This window comes from Dromiciops gliroides, chromosome 1 (assembly GCF_019393635.1).
Source record: "Dromiciops gliroides isolate mDroGli1 chromosome 1, mDroGli1.pri, whole genome shotgun sequence".
Lineage (NCBI taxonomy): Eukaryota > Metazoa > Chordata > Mammalia > Microbiotheria > Microbiotheriidae > Dromiciops > Dromiciops gliroides.
Window position 1 is genome coordinate 430,544,028 of NC_057861.1, and position 15,379 is coordinate 430,559,406.

The 15,379-nt window shown below is 35.3% G+C and overlaps 1 protein-coding gene across 1 annotated transcript in view; it reads left to right on the forward strand.

Annotated features, from left to right (window-relative positions):
- TBCA (tubulin folding cofactor A) overlaps positions 1–15,379 on the forward strand; it is a 92,392-nt gene that overhangs the window by 63,933 nt on the left and 13,080 nt on the right. The window contains exon 2 of the mRNA XM_043975543.1: positions 10,511–10,616. Within this exon, the coding sequence (XP_043831478.1) occupies positions 10,511–10,616 (106 nt within the window). The remainder of the gene's footprint in view (positions 1–10,510; positions 10,617–15,379) is intronic.

Here is a 15,379-nt window from a genome sequence, read left to right on the forward strand (position 1 = left end):
TATTGGTGGAGCTTTGAACCCTTCCTTGCTTCCTTTCTTCACCAGTGTAGGGATTTAATTTGCTAGGGAAGAAGGGAAGAGAAATAATTTGGAACTGGAAATATAATTGAATTTTTAAAACTAATTGAATTCTTGACAAAGGTGTGTCAATACAATGGGTTGGTTTTCTGACTTTTAAATTTTCTTTGATTCCAGCCATATGACTTTTTTGGGTCATGTGTAGTGCTTCATATATGCAAAGTCACGTAAGAAACAAAGTTTCTAAATCATGAACTGTCTATTACTATTAAAGTGGTCCTTGGAGTACAAATGTTTGATAAAATTTTAATGACAAAGGGACTTTGAATACTCAACTAATTAAATTTTCTTAATTACCTTTAGAATAATGGTTTCTCAATATTCCTCTTCCAGAGATTCTTTTTTTTTTTTGAGATATTTTATTTTTTCCGTTACATGTAAAGATAGTTCTCAACTTTTGTTTATACATGCTTTACAATTTCAGATTTTTCTCCCTCCCTCCCCTCCCTCCCCCCTCCCCTAGACAGCAGGTAATCTGATATAGGTTATATCTATATATCTCTATACATATACATATATATATACACACACATATATATATACACATAATAACATTAATCCTATTTCTGCATTAATCCTGTTACAAGAGAAAGAATCAGAGCAGTGATGCAAAACCTCAAAATAGAAAAAAAAAACAACAGCACCCAAAACAAAAGAAATAATATGGTTCAATCAGCATCTATACTCCACAGTTCTTTCTTTCTTTTTTCTTTCTTGGATTTGGAGATCCTCTTCTATCATGAGTTCCCTGGAACTCTTCTGTGCCATTGCATTGGTGAGAAGAATATAGTCCATCACAGTAGGTCAACACTCAATGTTGATGATACTGTGTACAATGTTCTTCTGGTTCTGCTCATCTCACTCATCATCAGCTCACGTAAGACCCTCCAGGTTTCTCTGAACTCTTCCTGCTCATCATTTCTTACAGCACAATCAGAGATTCTTAAAGACTAAAACATTTATTTAAATGACAATTTCAGTTTTTCCTCTACCTAACATAACCTAAAGTGAATCAATAAAATCCTGAAGTTTTTGCCTCACCCTGAACAAATTGGCAGAGGACCAAAGGTGGAATAATCAATGTGGGAGAGGATGTGGAAAGTTAGGCATACTAATACATTGTTGCCAGAGCTGTGAATTGGTACAGCTATTCTGGAAAACAATTTGGAATTGCACAAATAAAGCAGAAAAGATACTCAAGTCCTTGATTCCACTGTAAGTCATATATCCCATGAAAGTTCATAAGAAACTATTTCAATGAGATTTTTCTGTCCCACGTGTTCTAAAATAGGTTCCTTACAGCCTCGGTAGAGCTGGAGAAATAACCATATGCCATTCTTTGTCCTCATTCATAATGTTATGGAACACATATTATGTAATGTCTATTTTTGAAAATCTATCTACTTCCATTATTTTCTCACTTCCATGTCTCTGCTCCTACTGCTCTTTATATGTGAAATGCCTTCCTTCCCCATTTGCTTTTTCAGTTCTTACTCATCCTTTAAAATTCAACTCAGATACTACCTACTTCATGAATACCCTTTCCCCTGGTAAGCACCTTTTCTTTTAGGTTTTTGAATGGCACTTCATTTGCTATTATTTTGTATTATATACATATATAGAAAGAAATCTCATATGTATATAGAGAGATTTAATTATCTGCCTTATCTGTGTCTTATTCCTGTTTGTAAGTTCAATAAGGGATATAGACTGTTTTTCTTAACTGTGCCAAGCCCTGTTTTGTGCATTGTAAGTACTTAAAAATAATGGCTGACATAAATTTAGAGGTTTTTAAGGTTTACAAAGTGTTTCATATTTATTGGCTGAATGAAGCACCATATAAAGAAAGATTCCAGTTCTTTGCAAACTTTCTTCTCACATGCATTCATATACCTACAAACCTTTGTCCTAGCCTTCAAAACTGTTTAAAATAACATTTGACTGTTATTCACATGTATTTGTCATGATTCAATCACAATTTTAAAACTGCCATAATGCCTATTTTTGATGGTTTTTGCTTTGAAAAAAAAATGTCCTACAAAATACAGAATTTGACTACAGAATAGAGCCTGTCAGAAAAAAATTATTCTTCTTTCCTCCAGTATTTTCTTTCTAAAATAGGGTAAACGGAGGCTTCATGTGTAGATAACTCATTCAGAAAACTTGTCTGTGAAAGGTATAAGTTAAGAAACTGGATAGTAGTTTGAAGGTGCTTTGGAGTTATTGTGTGAGCTTTATTTTGAGTTGCACATGTTTGGAAAAGTAGAGGGAGAGAAACTAATGGAATGTAAAAAAAATTAGATGCTTACAATAATAGCTAGCACATAATATGTTTTGCATAGCACTTTACCTGTTATCTCATTTGACCATCACAACAACTAAGTGTGATAGGTGCTGTTATTGCCCCATTTTAAAGATGATGAAACTGAATCTGAGGAGGAATTAAGTGACTTGTCCCAAGTCACACAGCTAATAAGTATCTTAGGCAGGTTTTGAATTTGGGTCTTCTTAACTCCAAGTCTAACATTCTATCCACTGCTCTACCTGGATAATTCATCAAGACCTGGATTAGGTTTGAGGAATGGAACCTAAACCACATATGGAAGGATGAAAGATGTATCTTCTGAAATGTGAAGGAAGGATGACAAGTTTACAGTACCTTGGGAAATGGAGAAAATTAGGTTCATTTGTGTAGAGAATATGCTCTTCAAATGTTAGCTGTCCTTCCAAAACTCAGCTAATATCCTTGTTCCTTAGAATCTTCCATGGTCATCCTAACCTGGATGGGCAATCTTCTTCCTCTAAACTGTCGTGGCAGTTACTTGTAGAATTCATTTGTCAATAAATCACACACTGGCTTGTGTATCATTAAAAATCATATATGTTTCAGAGTTTGAAGGAGTTTACATATAATGTTATTAATATCTTTTATCATTATTTAACCTTTCAATATGCTGATTTCTGATCTGACCAACTAGAGTCACAAGCTCTTTGAAGATAAAGAACTTGTATAATATTTGATGTCTTTTGTCTTGATTTTACAGTCATTCTCTACCTTTGTAGTGGACCTTCCATTATAATAAACATATGTACACACATAAGCAGTGTACACAAAAGTAAAAACACCTGATAGAGAAACTTTGTGGCTATCAATAGTGTATACAATATCCTGTCCTAATAGTTTCTTTCTGTGCCATAAGGGAAAGAGGTCTGTCCTCCAGGGTCTATACCATTTTCCCCCTCCTGTTACTCAGAGTTCTATTTCTTTTCAATTATTTTTTCATTTACATTGCTGTAGTTATTGTGTAGTATCATGGTTCTGCTTATTTTGCTTTGCATCACTTTATATGCATAGAATCATAAATTTAGAACAGGGATGTTAGAGGTCATTGGGTCCAACCCCTCACTTTTACAAAGAAGGAAACAGATTCTCAGAGGGGTAAAGTTAATTGTTCACAGTTATTCAGATAGTTGTGTCAGAACCAGGAGTTCCAAATTCTCTCCCTCCCCCACCTTTTTCTTTGATCACTTTGAGATACAGACCTAGTAGTGGTATTTCTGGGTCAAAGAGTATGCACAGATTTGCTTTGGTTATACTTTCAAATTGTTCTCCAGAAAAGTTGGACTAGTTTACAACTCTACCTACATTACATTAGTGTCCCTATCTTCCCACATCCCCTCCCACATTTATAATTTTCCTTTTCTATAATCTGAGTCAATCTAATCTCAAAGTTGTTTTAATTTGGCATTTCTCCAATTATTAATGATTTAGAGCTCTTTTGATATTTTCCTCTGAAAACTGCCCGTTCCTATGTATGAACCACTTATCAGTTAGAGAATGGCTCTTATTCATGTAAATTTGGTTCAGTTCCTTATATATTTGAGAAATGAGACCTTTATCATAGAAACTTCTGCAAAGATTTACACACACACACACACACACACACACACACACACTTCTGCTTTTCTTCTAATTTTGGCTGCATTGGTTTGGTTTGTGCATAAAATTTTCAACTTTATGTAATCAAAATTATCCAATTTACCTCCTGCAAACCTATCTCATGTTTGGTATTTGAACTCTTCTCCTGCCTGTAGATCTAACAGGTAATTTCTTCCATGCTCCATTAATTTGCTTGATATCATCCTTTATGTCCAAATCACATACCCATTTTGGTTCTTGGTATAAAGTGTCAGATATTGGTCTATGTCCAGTTTCTGCCAGTCTACTTTACAGTTTTCCCAATAGTTTTTGTCACATGGTGAGTTCTTACTCTAATGGCTGATATCTTTGGTTTATCAAACACTAGGTTACTGTGCTCATTTATACTATGCTTTAAATTGTGTACTTAATCTGTTCTGTTGACCAACCACTTTGTTATCTAGTACCAAATTGTTTTGGTAATTATAGCTTTGTGGTATAATTTGATATCTGATACTGCTAGGCCCTCTTCTTTCACCTGTCCCCCCACCCCCAATTGATTCCATTGCTATTCTTGACCTTCTGTTCCTTTGGTTGAATTTTATTATTTTTTTCTAGCTCTATATGTTGTTTAGATTGGTATGGCACCAAATAAGTAAATTAATTTAGATAGTATGATCATTCTTACTATGTTGACTTGGCTTACACAGGAACAGTTAATATTTCTGATGATTACAGATAATGCTGCTCTTGATTTTAGATATTATTGATCAGTTTAAGAAAAGTGCCATATTTTCCTATGCTTTCTTTTTAAAAAAAAATCAAGAATGGTATTTTGTTAAAGTTTTTTACTATCTATTGAAATAATCATATGGTTTTTATTGATTGTTTTTTTTATATGGCCAGTTATTCTTATAGTTTTCCTAATATTGAACCAGTTCTGCATTCTTGGTATAATCCAATCTGGTCATAGTGTATAATCTGTTATATATTGTAAATCTCTTTGCTAGTATTTTATTTTAAAATTTTGCATCAATATTCATTAGGGAAATTTCTTCATAGTTTTCTTTCTCTGTTTTGGTTCTTCTTGTTTAGGTAACAAGACCATATTTGTGTCATAAAAGGAATTTGTTTGGGTCCCTTCTTTACAGCTATTTTTTCAAATTGTTTATGTAGTATTGGAATTAAGTTTTTAAAAAATATTTGGTAGAATTCACATGTAAATCCATCTGGTCCTATTTTTCCCCATTTAGGGAGTTCATTTATGGCTTGTTCAATTTCTTTTTTAAGATAGGATTATGTAAGTATTCTATTTCCTGTTCTGCCAATCTGTCCAATTTATGTTTTTATAGATAATCATCCATTTAGATTATGGCTGGTGGTGCATTCACCTCTTTCATTTTTTATATTAGTAATTTGATTTTCTTTCTTTTAAAAAATCAGTTTATTGGGGGGAGTTATTATCTTTAATTTTCATTAATTTCCTTTGAGTTTAAGGATTTCCATTTTGATGTTTGATTAGGTGTTTTTAATTGGTTAGTTTGCTAGGATTTTTTAAAGTTGCATGCCTAATTTGTTAATCTTCTCTCTCCTTTTTGATGATATAAGTATTTATAGAGATATAAATACTCCCATAAGTCCTACTTTGACTACATTCCACAAATTTTGGTATTTTGTCTCACTGTTATCATTATCTTTAGTGAAATTATTGATTGTTTCTATGATTGGTTCTTTGACCTACCCCTCTTTAAAATTAGATTATTTACTATACCCAAAAGACTATAGGACTGTGCATACCCTTTGATTTGGCAATATCACTGCTAGTTTTATATCCCAAAGACATCCCCAAAAAGAAAAATCATATTTATAGAAGCTCTTTTTGTGGTGGCTAAGAATTGGAAATCAAAGGAATGCCCATCAGTTGGAGAATGGCTAAACAATCTGTGGCATATGATAGTGATGGAATATTATTGTGCTATAAGAAATGACAACAAGATGATTTCAGAAAGGTCTGTGAGCAGAACCAGGAGAACGTTGTGCACAGAGACAGCAAAGCAATATTGCTTGATGAAGAACTGGGAGTGACTTGATCCAAGATAGTTCCAAAGGACTATTGATGAAATATACCATCCACCTTCCCAGAACAACTGATATTGATGGAGCACAGATTGAAGCATACTATTTTTCACTTTCATTTTTTTTCTTTTATTCAAGTTACAAAATGACTAATGTGGTGATGTTTTACATATCGTACATGTATAACCTATATCTGATTGCTTACCACATCAGGGAGGGGAGGGAGGGAAAGAGGGATAAAAATTGGAACTCAAAACTATAAGTAAAAATGTTTATTACTTTAAAAAAGCATTAGGTTATTTACTTTCCAATTAATTTTTAATCCATTCTATAAAGGCCCTTTATTGAATATCATTTTATTGCATTATAATCAGAAAAGGATGCATTTAATAATTCTGCTTTTCTGCATTTGTTTGTGGGTTTTTTTGTTTTGTTTTGGTGAGGCAATTGGGGTTAAGTGACTTGCTCAGAGTCACACAGCTAGTAAATGTCAAGTGTCTGAGGCTGGATTTGAACTCAGGTCCTCCTGAATCAAGGGCCAGTGCTCTATCCACTGTGCCACCTAGCTACCCCTGTTTGAGGGGTTTTTATTGGCACAGATGAAATAGGTATATTCCTTTTTATTCCTATTTAATATTCTGCAGAAATCTATCACATCTAACTTTTCTAAATATACACCCTCCTTAACTATATGTTTAATATTGCTGTTAACTCATTGTATGTATTTTGGTTAGATTTTTCTAAGTCTGTCTGGAGCACATGAAGGTTCATCACTATTCTAGTTTTACTATTTCTCCCAATTCAATTCAATTTTTCTTTAAGTATTTTGATTCTGTGCTATTAGGTACACAATATAATTTAACTGCTTACTTTTTATTATGTCTATATAGAATATGACCTCATTTGATATTATAATTGTTAAACCTGATTTTTTAAATTTGTTGGAATGTAATAGATTTTACTCCAGCCCCTTATTTTAACAGATATCTTGGGGGCAGCTAGGTGGCACAGTGGATAAAGCACCAGCCCTGGATTCAGGAGGCTCTGAGTTCAAATCTGGTCTCACACACTTGACACTTACTAGCTGTGTGACCCTGGGCAAGTCATTTAACCTTCATTCCCCCGAAAAACCAAAACAAACCAGATAACTTAATCTTTGTATTTCAATTGTGTTTGTCTTTCAAGTTTAAGATTCATTTTATGGCCCATTCACATTCACAGTTATGATTGTTAATGATGTATTTCCCCCTATCTATTCCTCTTGTAATTTTTCCTTTCTTTACTCCCACCCCTCTTTACAAATAAGAAAGTTGTAAAAAGGAGGTTATGTCTGACACCTATGATTTCTTAAATTGAACATCTTGTTTTCTCTCCGTTGCAACCCTTCCTCTTGCCTTTACCCTGTCTCTGATCCCATGTTTTTGTCTTTCTTCTTTCCTTTTAATCTTCCCTTCATATTTCTCTCTCCAACATTCAAATTTGTTTTGATTGACTCACCTATCCTGCCTTCTCCTAGACCCCTCTATACCTCTCTCATGCCCCTTTTCCTTCCTATTTCCCTTTTGAATTTAATGTATATTTCTGTTGCAATATCTGTGGGTTTTTAAAACACACACACACACACACACACACACACACACACACTCAAACTTCTTTTATCTGGTTCAAATAAAAGTGAAGTTCATTCGATGCCTATTCTCCCCACTCCTTCCTCTGTGGGTATATAGTCTTTATCTTATGCACTTCTTGTCATAGTGATTTACTTCCCCTTTTTTCCTCGGTTTAGTTCCTTGCTCTTCTCATCTTTGTCTTCTCATAGGACCACTAGAAAAAAATCACCCACAGACCTTATATCATTTTTACCTTTCTCTATAACCTTTAATGATATTAGGGCTCTGAGAAGGTACTTGTTTTATATCCCCTATTCATATGAAAACAGTAGATTCCCCACATATTCCATTTTTATTAAACATATTTGGATACTTTTCTGGGTTTCTCTTGGTGACATTTCCATTTTAGATGGTCTATTTAGTTTAGTTTTCTACATCAGGAATGCTTGGGAATTCTCAGTTTCATTAAAGGCCCATTTTCTTTCCTGTAGAATTTTACTTAGTTTTTCCAAATAGATTGTCCTTAATTGTAAAATTTTTCTTTTACCTTTTGTAATATCATATTACAAGCTCTCCTTTTCTTTATGTTTGTAGCTACTAAGTGTTGTGTAACTCTTGTTCTGGCCCCTTGGTTCTTGGATTTGTTTTTGACTGCTTGTAACATTTTTTTTCTTTTATTTGGAAGTTCCAGAATTTGATTGTTATGTTTCTGGGAGTTTTTAAGAGGTTTCTTTCCTGAGGTATTTGGTAGATTCTTTCTGTTTCTTTTTTGTCTTCTGGTTCTAAGAGTTTTGAGTAGTTTTTATTTGTAATCAAGCTATCCAGACTTTTTTCAATCATTACTTTCAAGATAGTCTAATATTCTTAGATTATTTCTCTTGGATCTGTTTTCCAAGTCTTTTTTTAAAAAATATACTATGTCTTAGGTTTTCTTCTGTTTCAATCCCTTGTGCAGCTCTCCATCCCCCTCACCCCCCCCCACCCCCCAACAATCTTTTGGTTTTCTTTTAGTGTTTCTTTTTGTCTTTTTGAATTGTTGTTTTCTTCCTGGCTCATTCTGATTCTCAAGGCTTTTAATTTCTTGAGTAGGTTTTCCAGTCAGTTTTCCTTACCTTTCTGCCTCCTGAGATTTTCTCTCCTGTAGTCCCTATGGCCATGATATTTTCTTCTTTTTCTCTGAGCTTCATCTGGACTTTTGGAATCCCCATTTTCCTCAGGGTTTACCCCTTAAGCATCTTTCAAACCAAGGTAGTCCTCATGGTAGTCAGTTTTCCTTGGTTTATTCATTTTACCTAGGTCAGGGGCAGGAGGAAACAGGGCTATGCTTGGGTCAGTCTCTAGAACTGAATGGTGAGGGCAATCTGTTGTCTTAATATTGATGGTAGATATTCTTGAACATAGTGACTCAGACTGGGTCCCTCCTTCAAAGGACTCTAGGACTGCTGATTTACTCTCATACTTGCCTCCTGCCTCAGACAGGGGCTGCTTCAGCTGGATTTTGCCTATGGCCTTTAATCTGCTCCTGAACTCCAGCTACTAGTGGATGCTAGATTTCTGCCCCTGCCTGCCCTTCCCCCAAGGCTACTTTCTGTCTGGACTCCTGTAGCTATAGCTTTGTTGATGGTATAGGCTGCTGCTGGGAATAGTTCTGAGTAATCCTTCCCAGAGCTTTCTACAGTTGCCTCTGCTATTTTCCATATACCCCAATTTGTTTATCCCAGGAGGGGTCTTCTCAGAACCCCTGGAATAAGTCATTGAAGTCCTGAACTGGATGAGGGAGTCTGCAGCTAATTTTTATTTCTTTTTAGAGCAGTATATTTTTTCCAGATATTTATTTTTGACATTAAAAAAAATTCTTTCCAAATTCTTTCCTCCCTCCAGTTTCTCTTCCTCACCTTGAGAAGACAAGTGGTATGATCAGTTATACATGTGAAATGCAGAACATAATTCTATGTTAGTTGTATTGCCAAAAATAAAATGAAAACATTATATTTCAATTTGCAATTAGTTCATCAGATCTCTCTCTCTGGAGGTGGATAGCATTTTTCATCATGAGTTCTTTGGAATTGTCATGGATCATAGTATTGATCAGAGTGGCCAAGTCTTTCACAGTTGATCAGCATATTACAGTATTGTTACTATGTACAATGTTCTCCTGGTTCTGTTCACTTCACAATTATCCGAGGACTATCCTAGTTAAGACTGAGGAGGTTTTCCACCAGATGCTCAATCATAGCCACTAATGAAGACAGGCAGTACCACCTTCTCCCAATCCCATGTTCAACCTCTGTGCCTCTACACTTCTTCCTGTAACTTTGGTAACATCCTTTTATGTCATGAGGGATTATACTGTGCACAGGTGGATTAAATCACAGTTTTAAAGTATAATGAACACAGACTTTTAATTCAAATTTCAGACTTTTTAATGGCTTTGTAATCAGTCATATACAATTTAAGTACAAATAACTTACTGATTACAGAAACAGCCACGATAGACCACTCTGCTTCCCACCGTCCCAAAACAGTTTTGTCTGTTATTGGTTTGTATTTTAAGAATTTGTTTTGGGGTAGCTAGGTGGTAGAGTGGATAAAGCAATGGCCCTGGATTCAGGAGGACCTGAGTTCAAATCCGACCTCAGACACTTGACACTTACTAGCTGTGTGGCCCTGGGCAAGTCATTCAAACCTCATTGTCCCACAACACACACAAAAAAAATCAATAATAAGAGTCTCTTTTGTTATGTTTCAAAAATTTTTTTCTAGCCATGAAAGTTTTCTTTAGGAAAAAGAAAATTCATGAAATAAAGAAAATATGATTTATTTATAGGTTGGCCAAAGAAAAAATGATGTATGAAAAAGAAGCAAAACAACAAGAAGAAAAGGTTGAAAAAATGAAAGCTGAAGATGGTGAAAACTATGCCATTAAGAAGCAGGTAAAATTCTATTTTGAATAAATATAAGGAAAACCTAATTGAATCAAATATGTATTTAACTTAATGAATGTTTTCCCAAACAAAAACTGATGTGAAGAACATAGCATTAAAATATTTTATAACCACAAATTTCTGTAAATAAGGTGACCCCATTAGAATTGCAGATGAGATAATGGAAAGAGTTTTTAGACTGTCATGGTATGTTCACTTCAATTCAACAAATGTTTATTGATCACCTATAATGTGTAAGGGATATACTAGAGGCAGGAATATAGAACAAAAGTAAGGCGATCCTTACCTTTATGGAGTTTTTACTTTTCTTAGGGGATAACAATAGAAATAATTAACTAAAGGTTATGTCAAGAGGGAATCAGGGAAGTTTTGTTGTTGTTTTTTTTTTTTTTTTTGGTTGGTTGGGTTTTTTTGGTGAAGCAGTTGGGGTTCAGTGACTGGCCCAGGGTCACACAGCTATTAAGTGTCAAATGTCTGAGGCCGGATTTGAACTCAGTTCCTCCTGAATCCAGGGCCAGTGCTCAATTCACTGTGCCACCTAGCTGCCCTAGGGAATCAGGGAAGTTTAAAGAAAAATGGAGATTCTGAATGGTGGAGTTGAGCAAAGAGTGCATTTCTGAGCCTTCACCAATACATAGAGGCCAAAGATGGAATGTTTAGTTTGAGAACCAGCTAATAGTCCAGCCCAATAGAAACATAGAATTTATAAAGAGAAGATAATATTGGAGAGGTAGGTTGGAACTGTTAATGGCCTTAAATGCCAAGGTATGAGGAGCTGGTATTTTATCCAATGACAGTAGGCAGCCATTGAAGGCTTTTGAGTGGGGGAGTAACATAGTCAGACCTGTACCTTGGATATTTTGGTCGCAGTGTGGAGGACAGATTAAAGAGGGGGAGAAGCTGAAAATGGGGAGATCATTTAAGAAACTTTCAATATTCAAGGTGAGAGGTGATGAACACCTATGCTAGGGTGGTGACCATGTGAATGGAGAGAGCAGGGTAGTTGCTAACAATACTTTATTGAAGTAAAATCAGAAGGACTTGGCAGTTGATTGGATGGAATGGAGGGGGTGGGGGTGGGAATGGATGGAATAAGAGAACAGAGTCAAGAAAGGTTCAAAGACAGAATTAGAGTGATTAGGGCCAGGTTGGGGAAGAGTGCTCACAGACTACTCTGAAGGCATTTGATGATTCTAACTAGAGTTTGAAAAATCAAGATTGGATATATAGCTTTAGGAGTTATCACTGCATGTGACATTACCAAGAGATAGAACATAGACAAGAGGATTTAGGCCAGAGCTGGGAGTGGTGGCAGTTTGTGAGATCCATTGGACTTGGTGAGAGGGAGAGGCACAATAAACCATGAGAAGGACTGGTCATTCAGGAGAAATAGGAGAGAATGGAGTCATAGAAACTAAGGTGGAGAAAGGGTCTAGGGAGAGGAAGTTGTTAAAAGTATCACAAGTTGCAGAGAAGGTAAGGAAGGTAAGGACTGAGAAAAGATGCTCAGTTAAGAGGTCATTAGCACATTGAGGAAGCAGTTTCAGTATAGTGAGGTGAGGTGAAGGCAGATGGCTAGGGTTTGAGAAGTGGGTGCTTGTTAAGGGGCAGAAGAGATAGCATATTTAGATGTTCTAGGAGTTTGACAGTGAAGGGAGATGTTTAGAATGTAACGAGGGAGATACAGGCTCGAGAAGTTTTTTCTTTTAATTTTGTTAATATTTATTCATTTGGAACGTAAATACAAAAAGACCCCCAAAAGAGAACATTTCCATGTACAAAGCACAACATTAAAAATAGGATTCAGTATAAAACCATGAATTTCCATTTCACACTGTTGTTGTTTTTTTAAACTCCATAATAAATACTAGACATTGTTTTCAAAGGTATACTCCTTTTCTGTGCTTTCTTCTTTCTTCTTTGCTGTGCACTTTTTTTTCCTTCCCCTCCCACCCACCCTAGAGAAGGCTACCATTAGACACTAATATGTGTATGTATATATGTCTGTGTGTATGTAAAAACATACTATACATACTTATGTCAGTTTTTGTCCTTGGATGTAGATAGCATCTTTCCTCATAGGTCCTTTGTAGTTGATTTGAGGAGAATACTCAAAATGACTTAGTTGTTCTTAGAATAATACTGCTGTTACTGTGTACGACATTCTTTTGGTTCTTCTCTCTTCACTTTTCATTATTTCATGGAAGTTTTGCCATTTTTTTCTAAAACCAACCAGCTCACCATTTCTTAAAGCACAGTAGTATTCCATCACAATCATGTACCATAACTTGTTTAGCTATTCCCTGATTCACTGGCATTCCTCCTCAATTTTTCCAGTTCTTTGCCACCAAGAGAGAGCTGGTATAAATATTTTAGAACATGTAGATTCTTTCCTTTTTCCTGTAATCCCCTTGGGAAACAGATGTAATGGTGGTATTACTAGGTCAAAGGTTGTATCATTTCATAACTTTGGAGACATAATTCCAGGTTGCTCTCCAAAATGATTAGATCAGTTCACAGTTCCACCAAAAGTGAATTAGTGTCCCAATTTTCCCACACCCTCTCCAACATTTGTTGCTTTCCCCGTCTATCATTTTAGCCAATCTGATAGGTATAAAAAGTATTCTGTAATTAGGTTCATGTAGTTCCCGGCTTTGTTTTGGTAGGTATACTCCCATGTATTTTATACCATCTATAGTTATGTTAAATGGGGTATCTCTTCCTATCTCTTCTTGTAGGGTTTTGTTAATGATATATAGAAATGCTGAGGACTTATATGGGTTTATTTTATATTCCTCTACTTTGACAAAAAATTATTGTTCCTACTAATTTTTTCATTCAATCTTTAGGATTTTCCGAGTATTTCATCATATCATCTGCAAATAGAGAGAGTTTTATTACCTCCTTGCCCATTCTGGTCCCTTCAATTTCTTTTTCTTCTCTTACTACTTTTGCTAGCATTTCTAATACAATATTGAATAATATTGGTGACAGTGGGCAAAGAAAAGTTTTTTCTAAGGATCAGGAAAACCTGACCTTTTTTTGATAACCAGAGAGGTTGGTGGTAGAGTGGCAAAGGAGGGAAATGAAGAGATGGTGGAGGGGATGATATGAAAGTACAAGTAGAGGGGTTGACCTCTGTAAGGAGAAGAGATACCTTTTTCTCAGAGACTGAAGCAAAAGAAAAATAGAAGGGAGAAGAGTTTTAAGGTATAAAGTAGAGAAGAAAAGAGAACTCCAACAATATATATAAATTGTTACCATATTGATGGCAATATCCCTAAATACCTTCAAATAATAATTTTTTGTTAATAATTCCTTAGAATTGCCAGTTTCCTTCATTTTTGTAGCTTCATTTTAAAGGATTTTAGTGTTGTGAAGTTGCACCACCCTACTAGGCAATTAATATTAATTTGAGTTATTTCCCCCTCCTTGCTTAGAATGTTTTTTCAATCTGTAAATGGTTATATCTGATGGCATGGCATCTGATGGTGTTTCCTTTTCTGGGTTGAGGAAGTAGGAAATCATACTCATACACTTTCTACTCAGGCTAACCATTTTTGGCAATGAAAGGTCCGGTTATCTTCCAGGAAATAATAAGGGACTTATTACTTAAAATTATGCTACATGGGGCAGCTGGGTGGTGCAGTGGATAAAGCACGGGCCCTGAATTCAGTAGTACCTGAGTTCAAATGCGGCCTCAGACACTTGACACTTACTAGCTGTGTGACCCTGGGAAAGTCACTTAACCCCTCATTGCCTTGCCCCCCTCCCAAAAAAATTATGCTACATGAAATTCCAAATGATTTTTAACAATTTATAAAAAGAAAAACAAACAAAAACAAAAGGGGGCAGCTAGGTGGCACAGTGAATAAAGCACCAGCCTTGGATTCAGGAGGACCTGAGTTTGAGTACAACCTCAGACACTTTACACTTTACTAGCTGTGTGCTCTTGGGCAAGTCACTTAACCCTCATTGCCCTCAAAACAAAACAAAAAAAGAGTTTAACAGTCATCTCTACTTATCTTTGATTCTCAGAATTATTTAGGATAAGCTGTTGCTTATGTTGATTAATAAGCAGAAGGAAGTCTTTATTTACAAAAATTTTTGGAAAAATGCCAATGGGGGCATTTAAATCTAGTTACATAATTGTAGAATCTTTACAATAGGAGGATATTCCTTCTCTCCATATTTGTGTGTGTGTGTGTTCTGAAGTAGGAAAAATCATAATGTCTTATACTCTGTAGTGACCCAGGGTGAACAGGTATGGATAGGTTGAAATATATGCATCTGATTGGAATACCCACATTAGTGACATAAATCCATTGACATGTTGACATATACTTTGCATTAGTCAGAAATGGTCTAAATTATATCACATGAGAAATGTAGGATGAAGACTATGAGAATCAGTCATACATCTCAGGCAAGAAATAAGAGTTCAGGTGTCCCACTGATACTAGTATTCTGTAAAAGATGTAGAGGATGTACACAGTATCATCAACATTGAGTGTTGACCTACTGTGATGGACTATATTCTTCTCACCAATGCAATGGTACAGAAGAGTTCCAGGGAACTCATGATAGAAGAGGATCTCCAAATCCAAGAAAAAAAAGAAAGAACTGTGGAGTATAGATGCTGATTGAACCATATTATTTCTTTTGTTTTGGGTGCTTTTGTTGTTTTTTTTTTCTATTTTGAGGTTTTGCATCACTGCTCTGATTCTTTCTCTTGTAACAGGATTAATGCA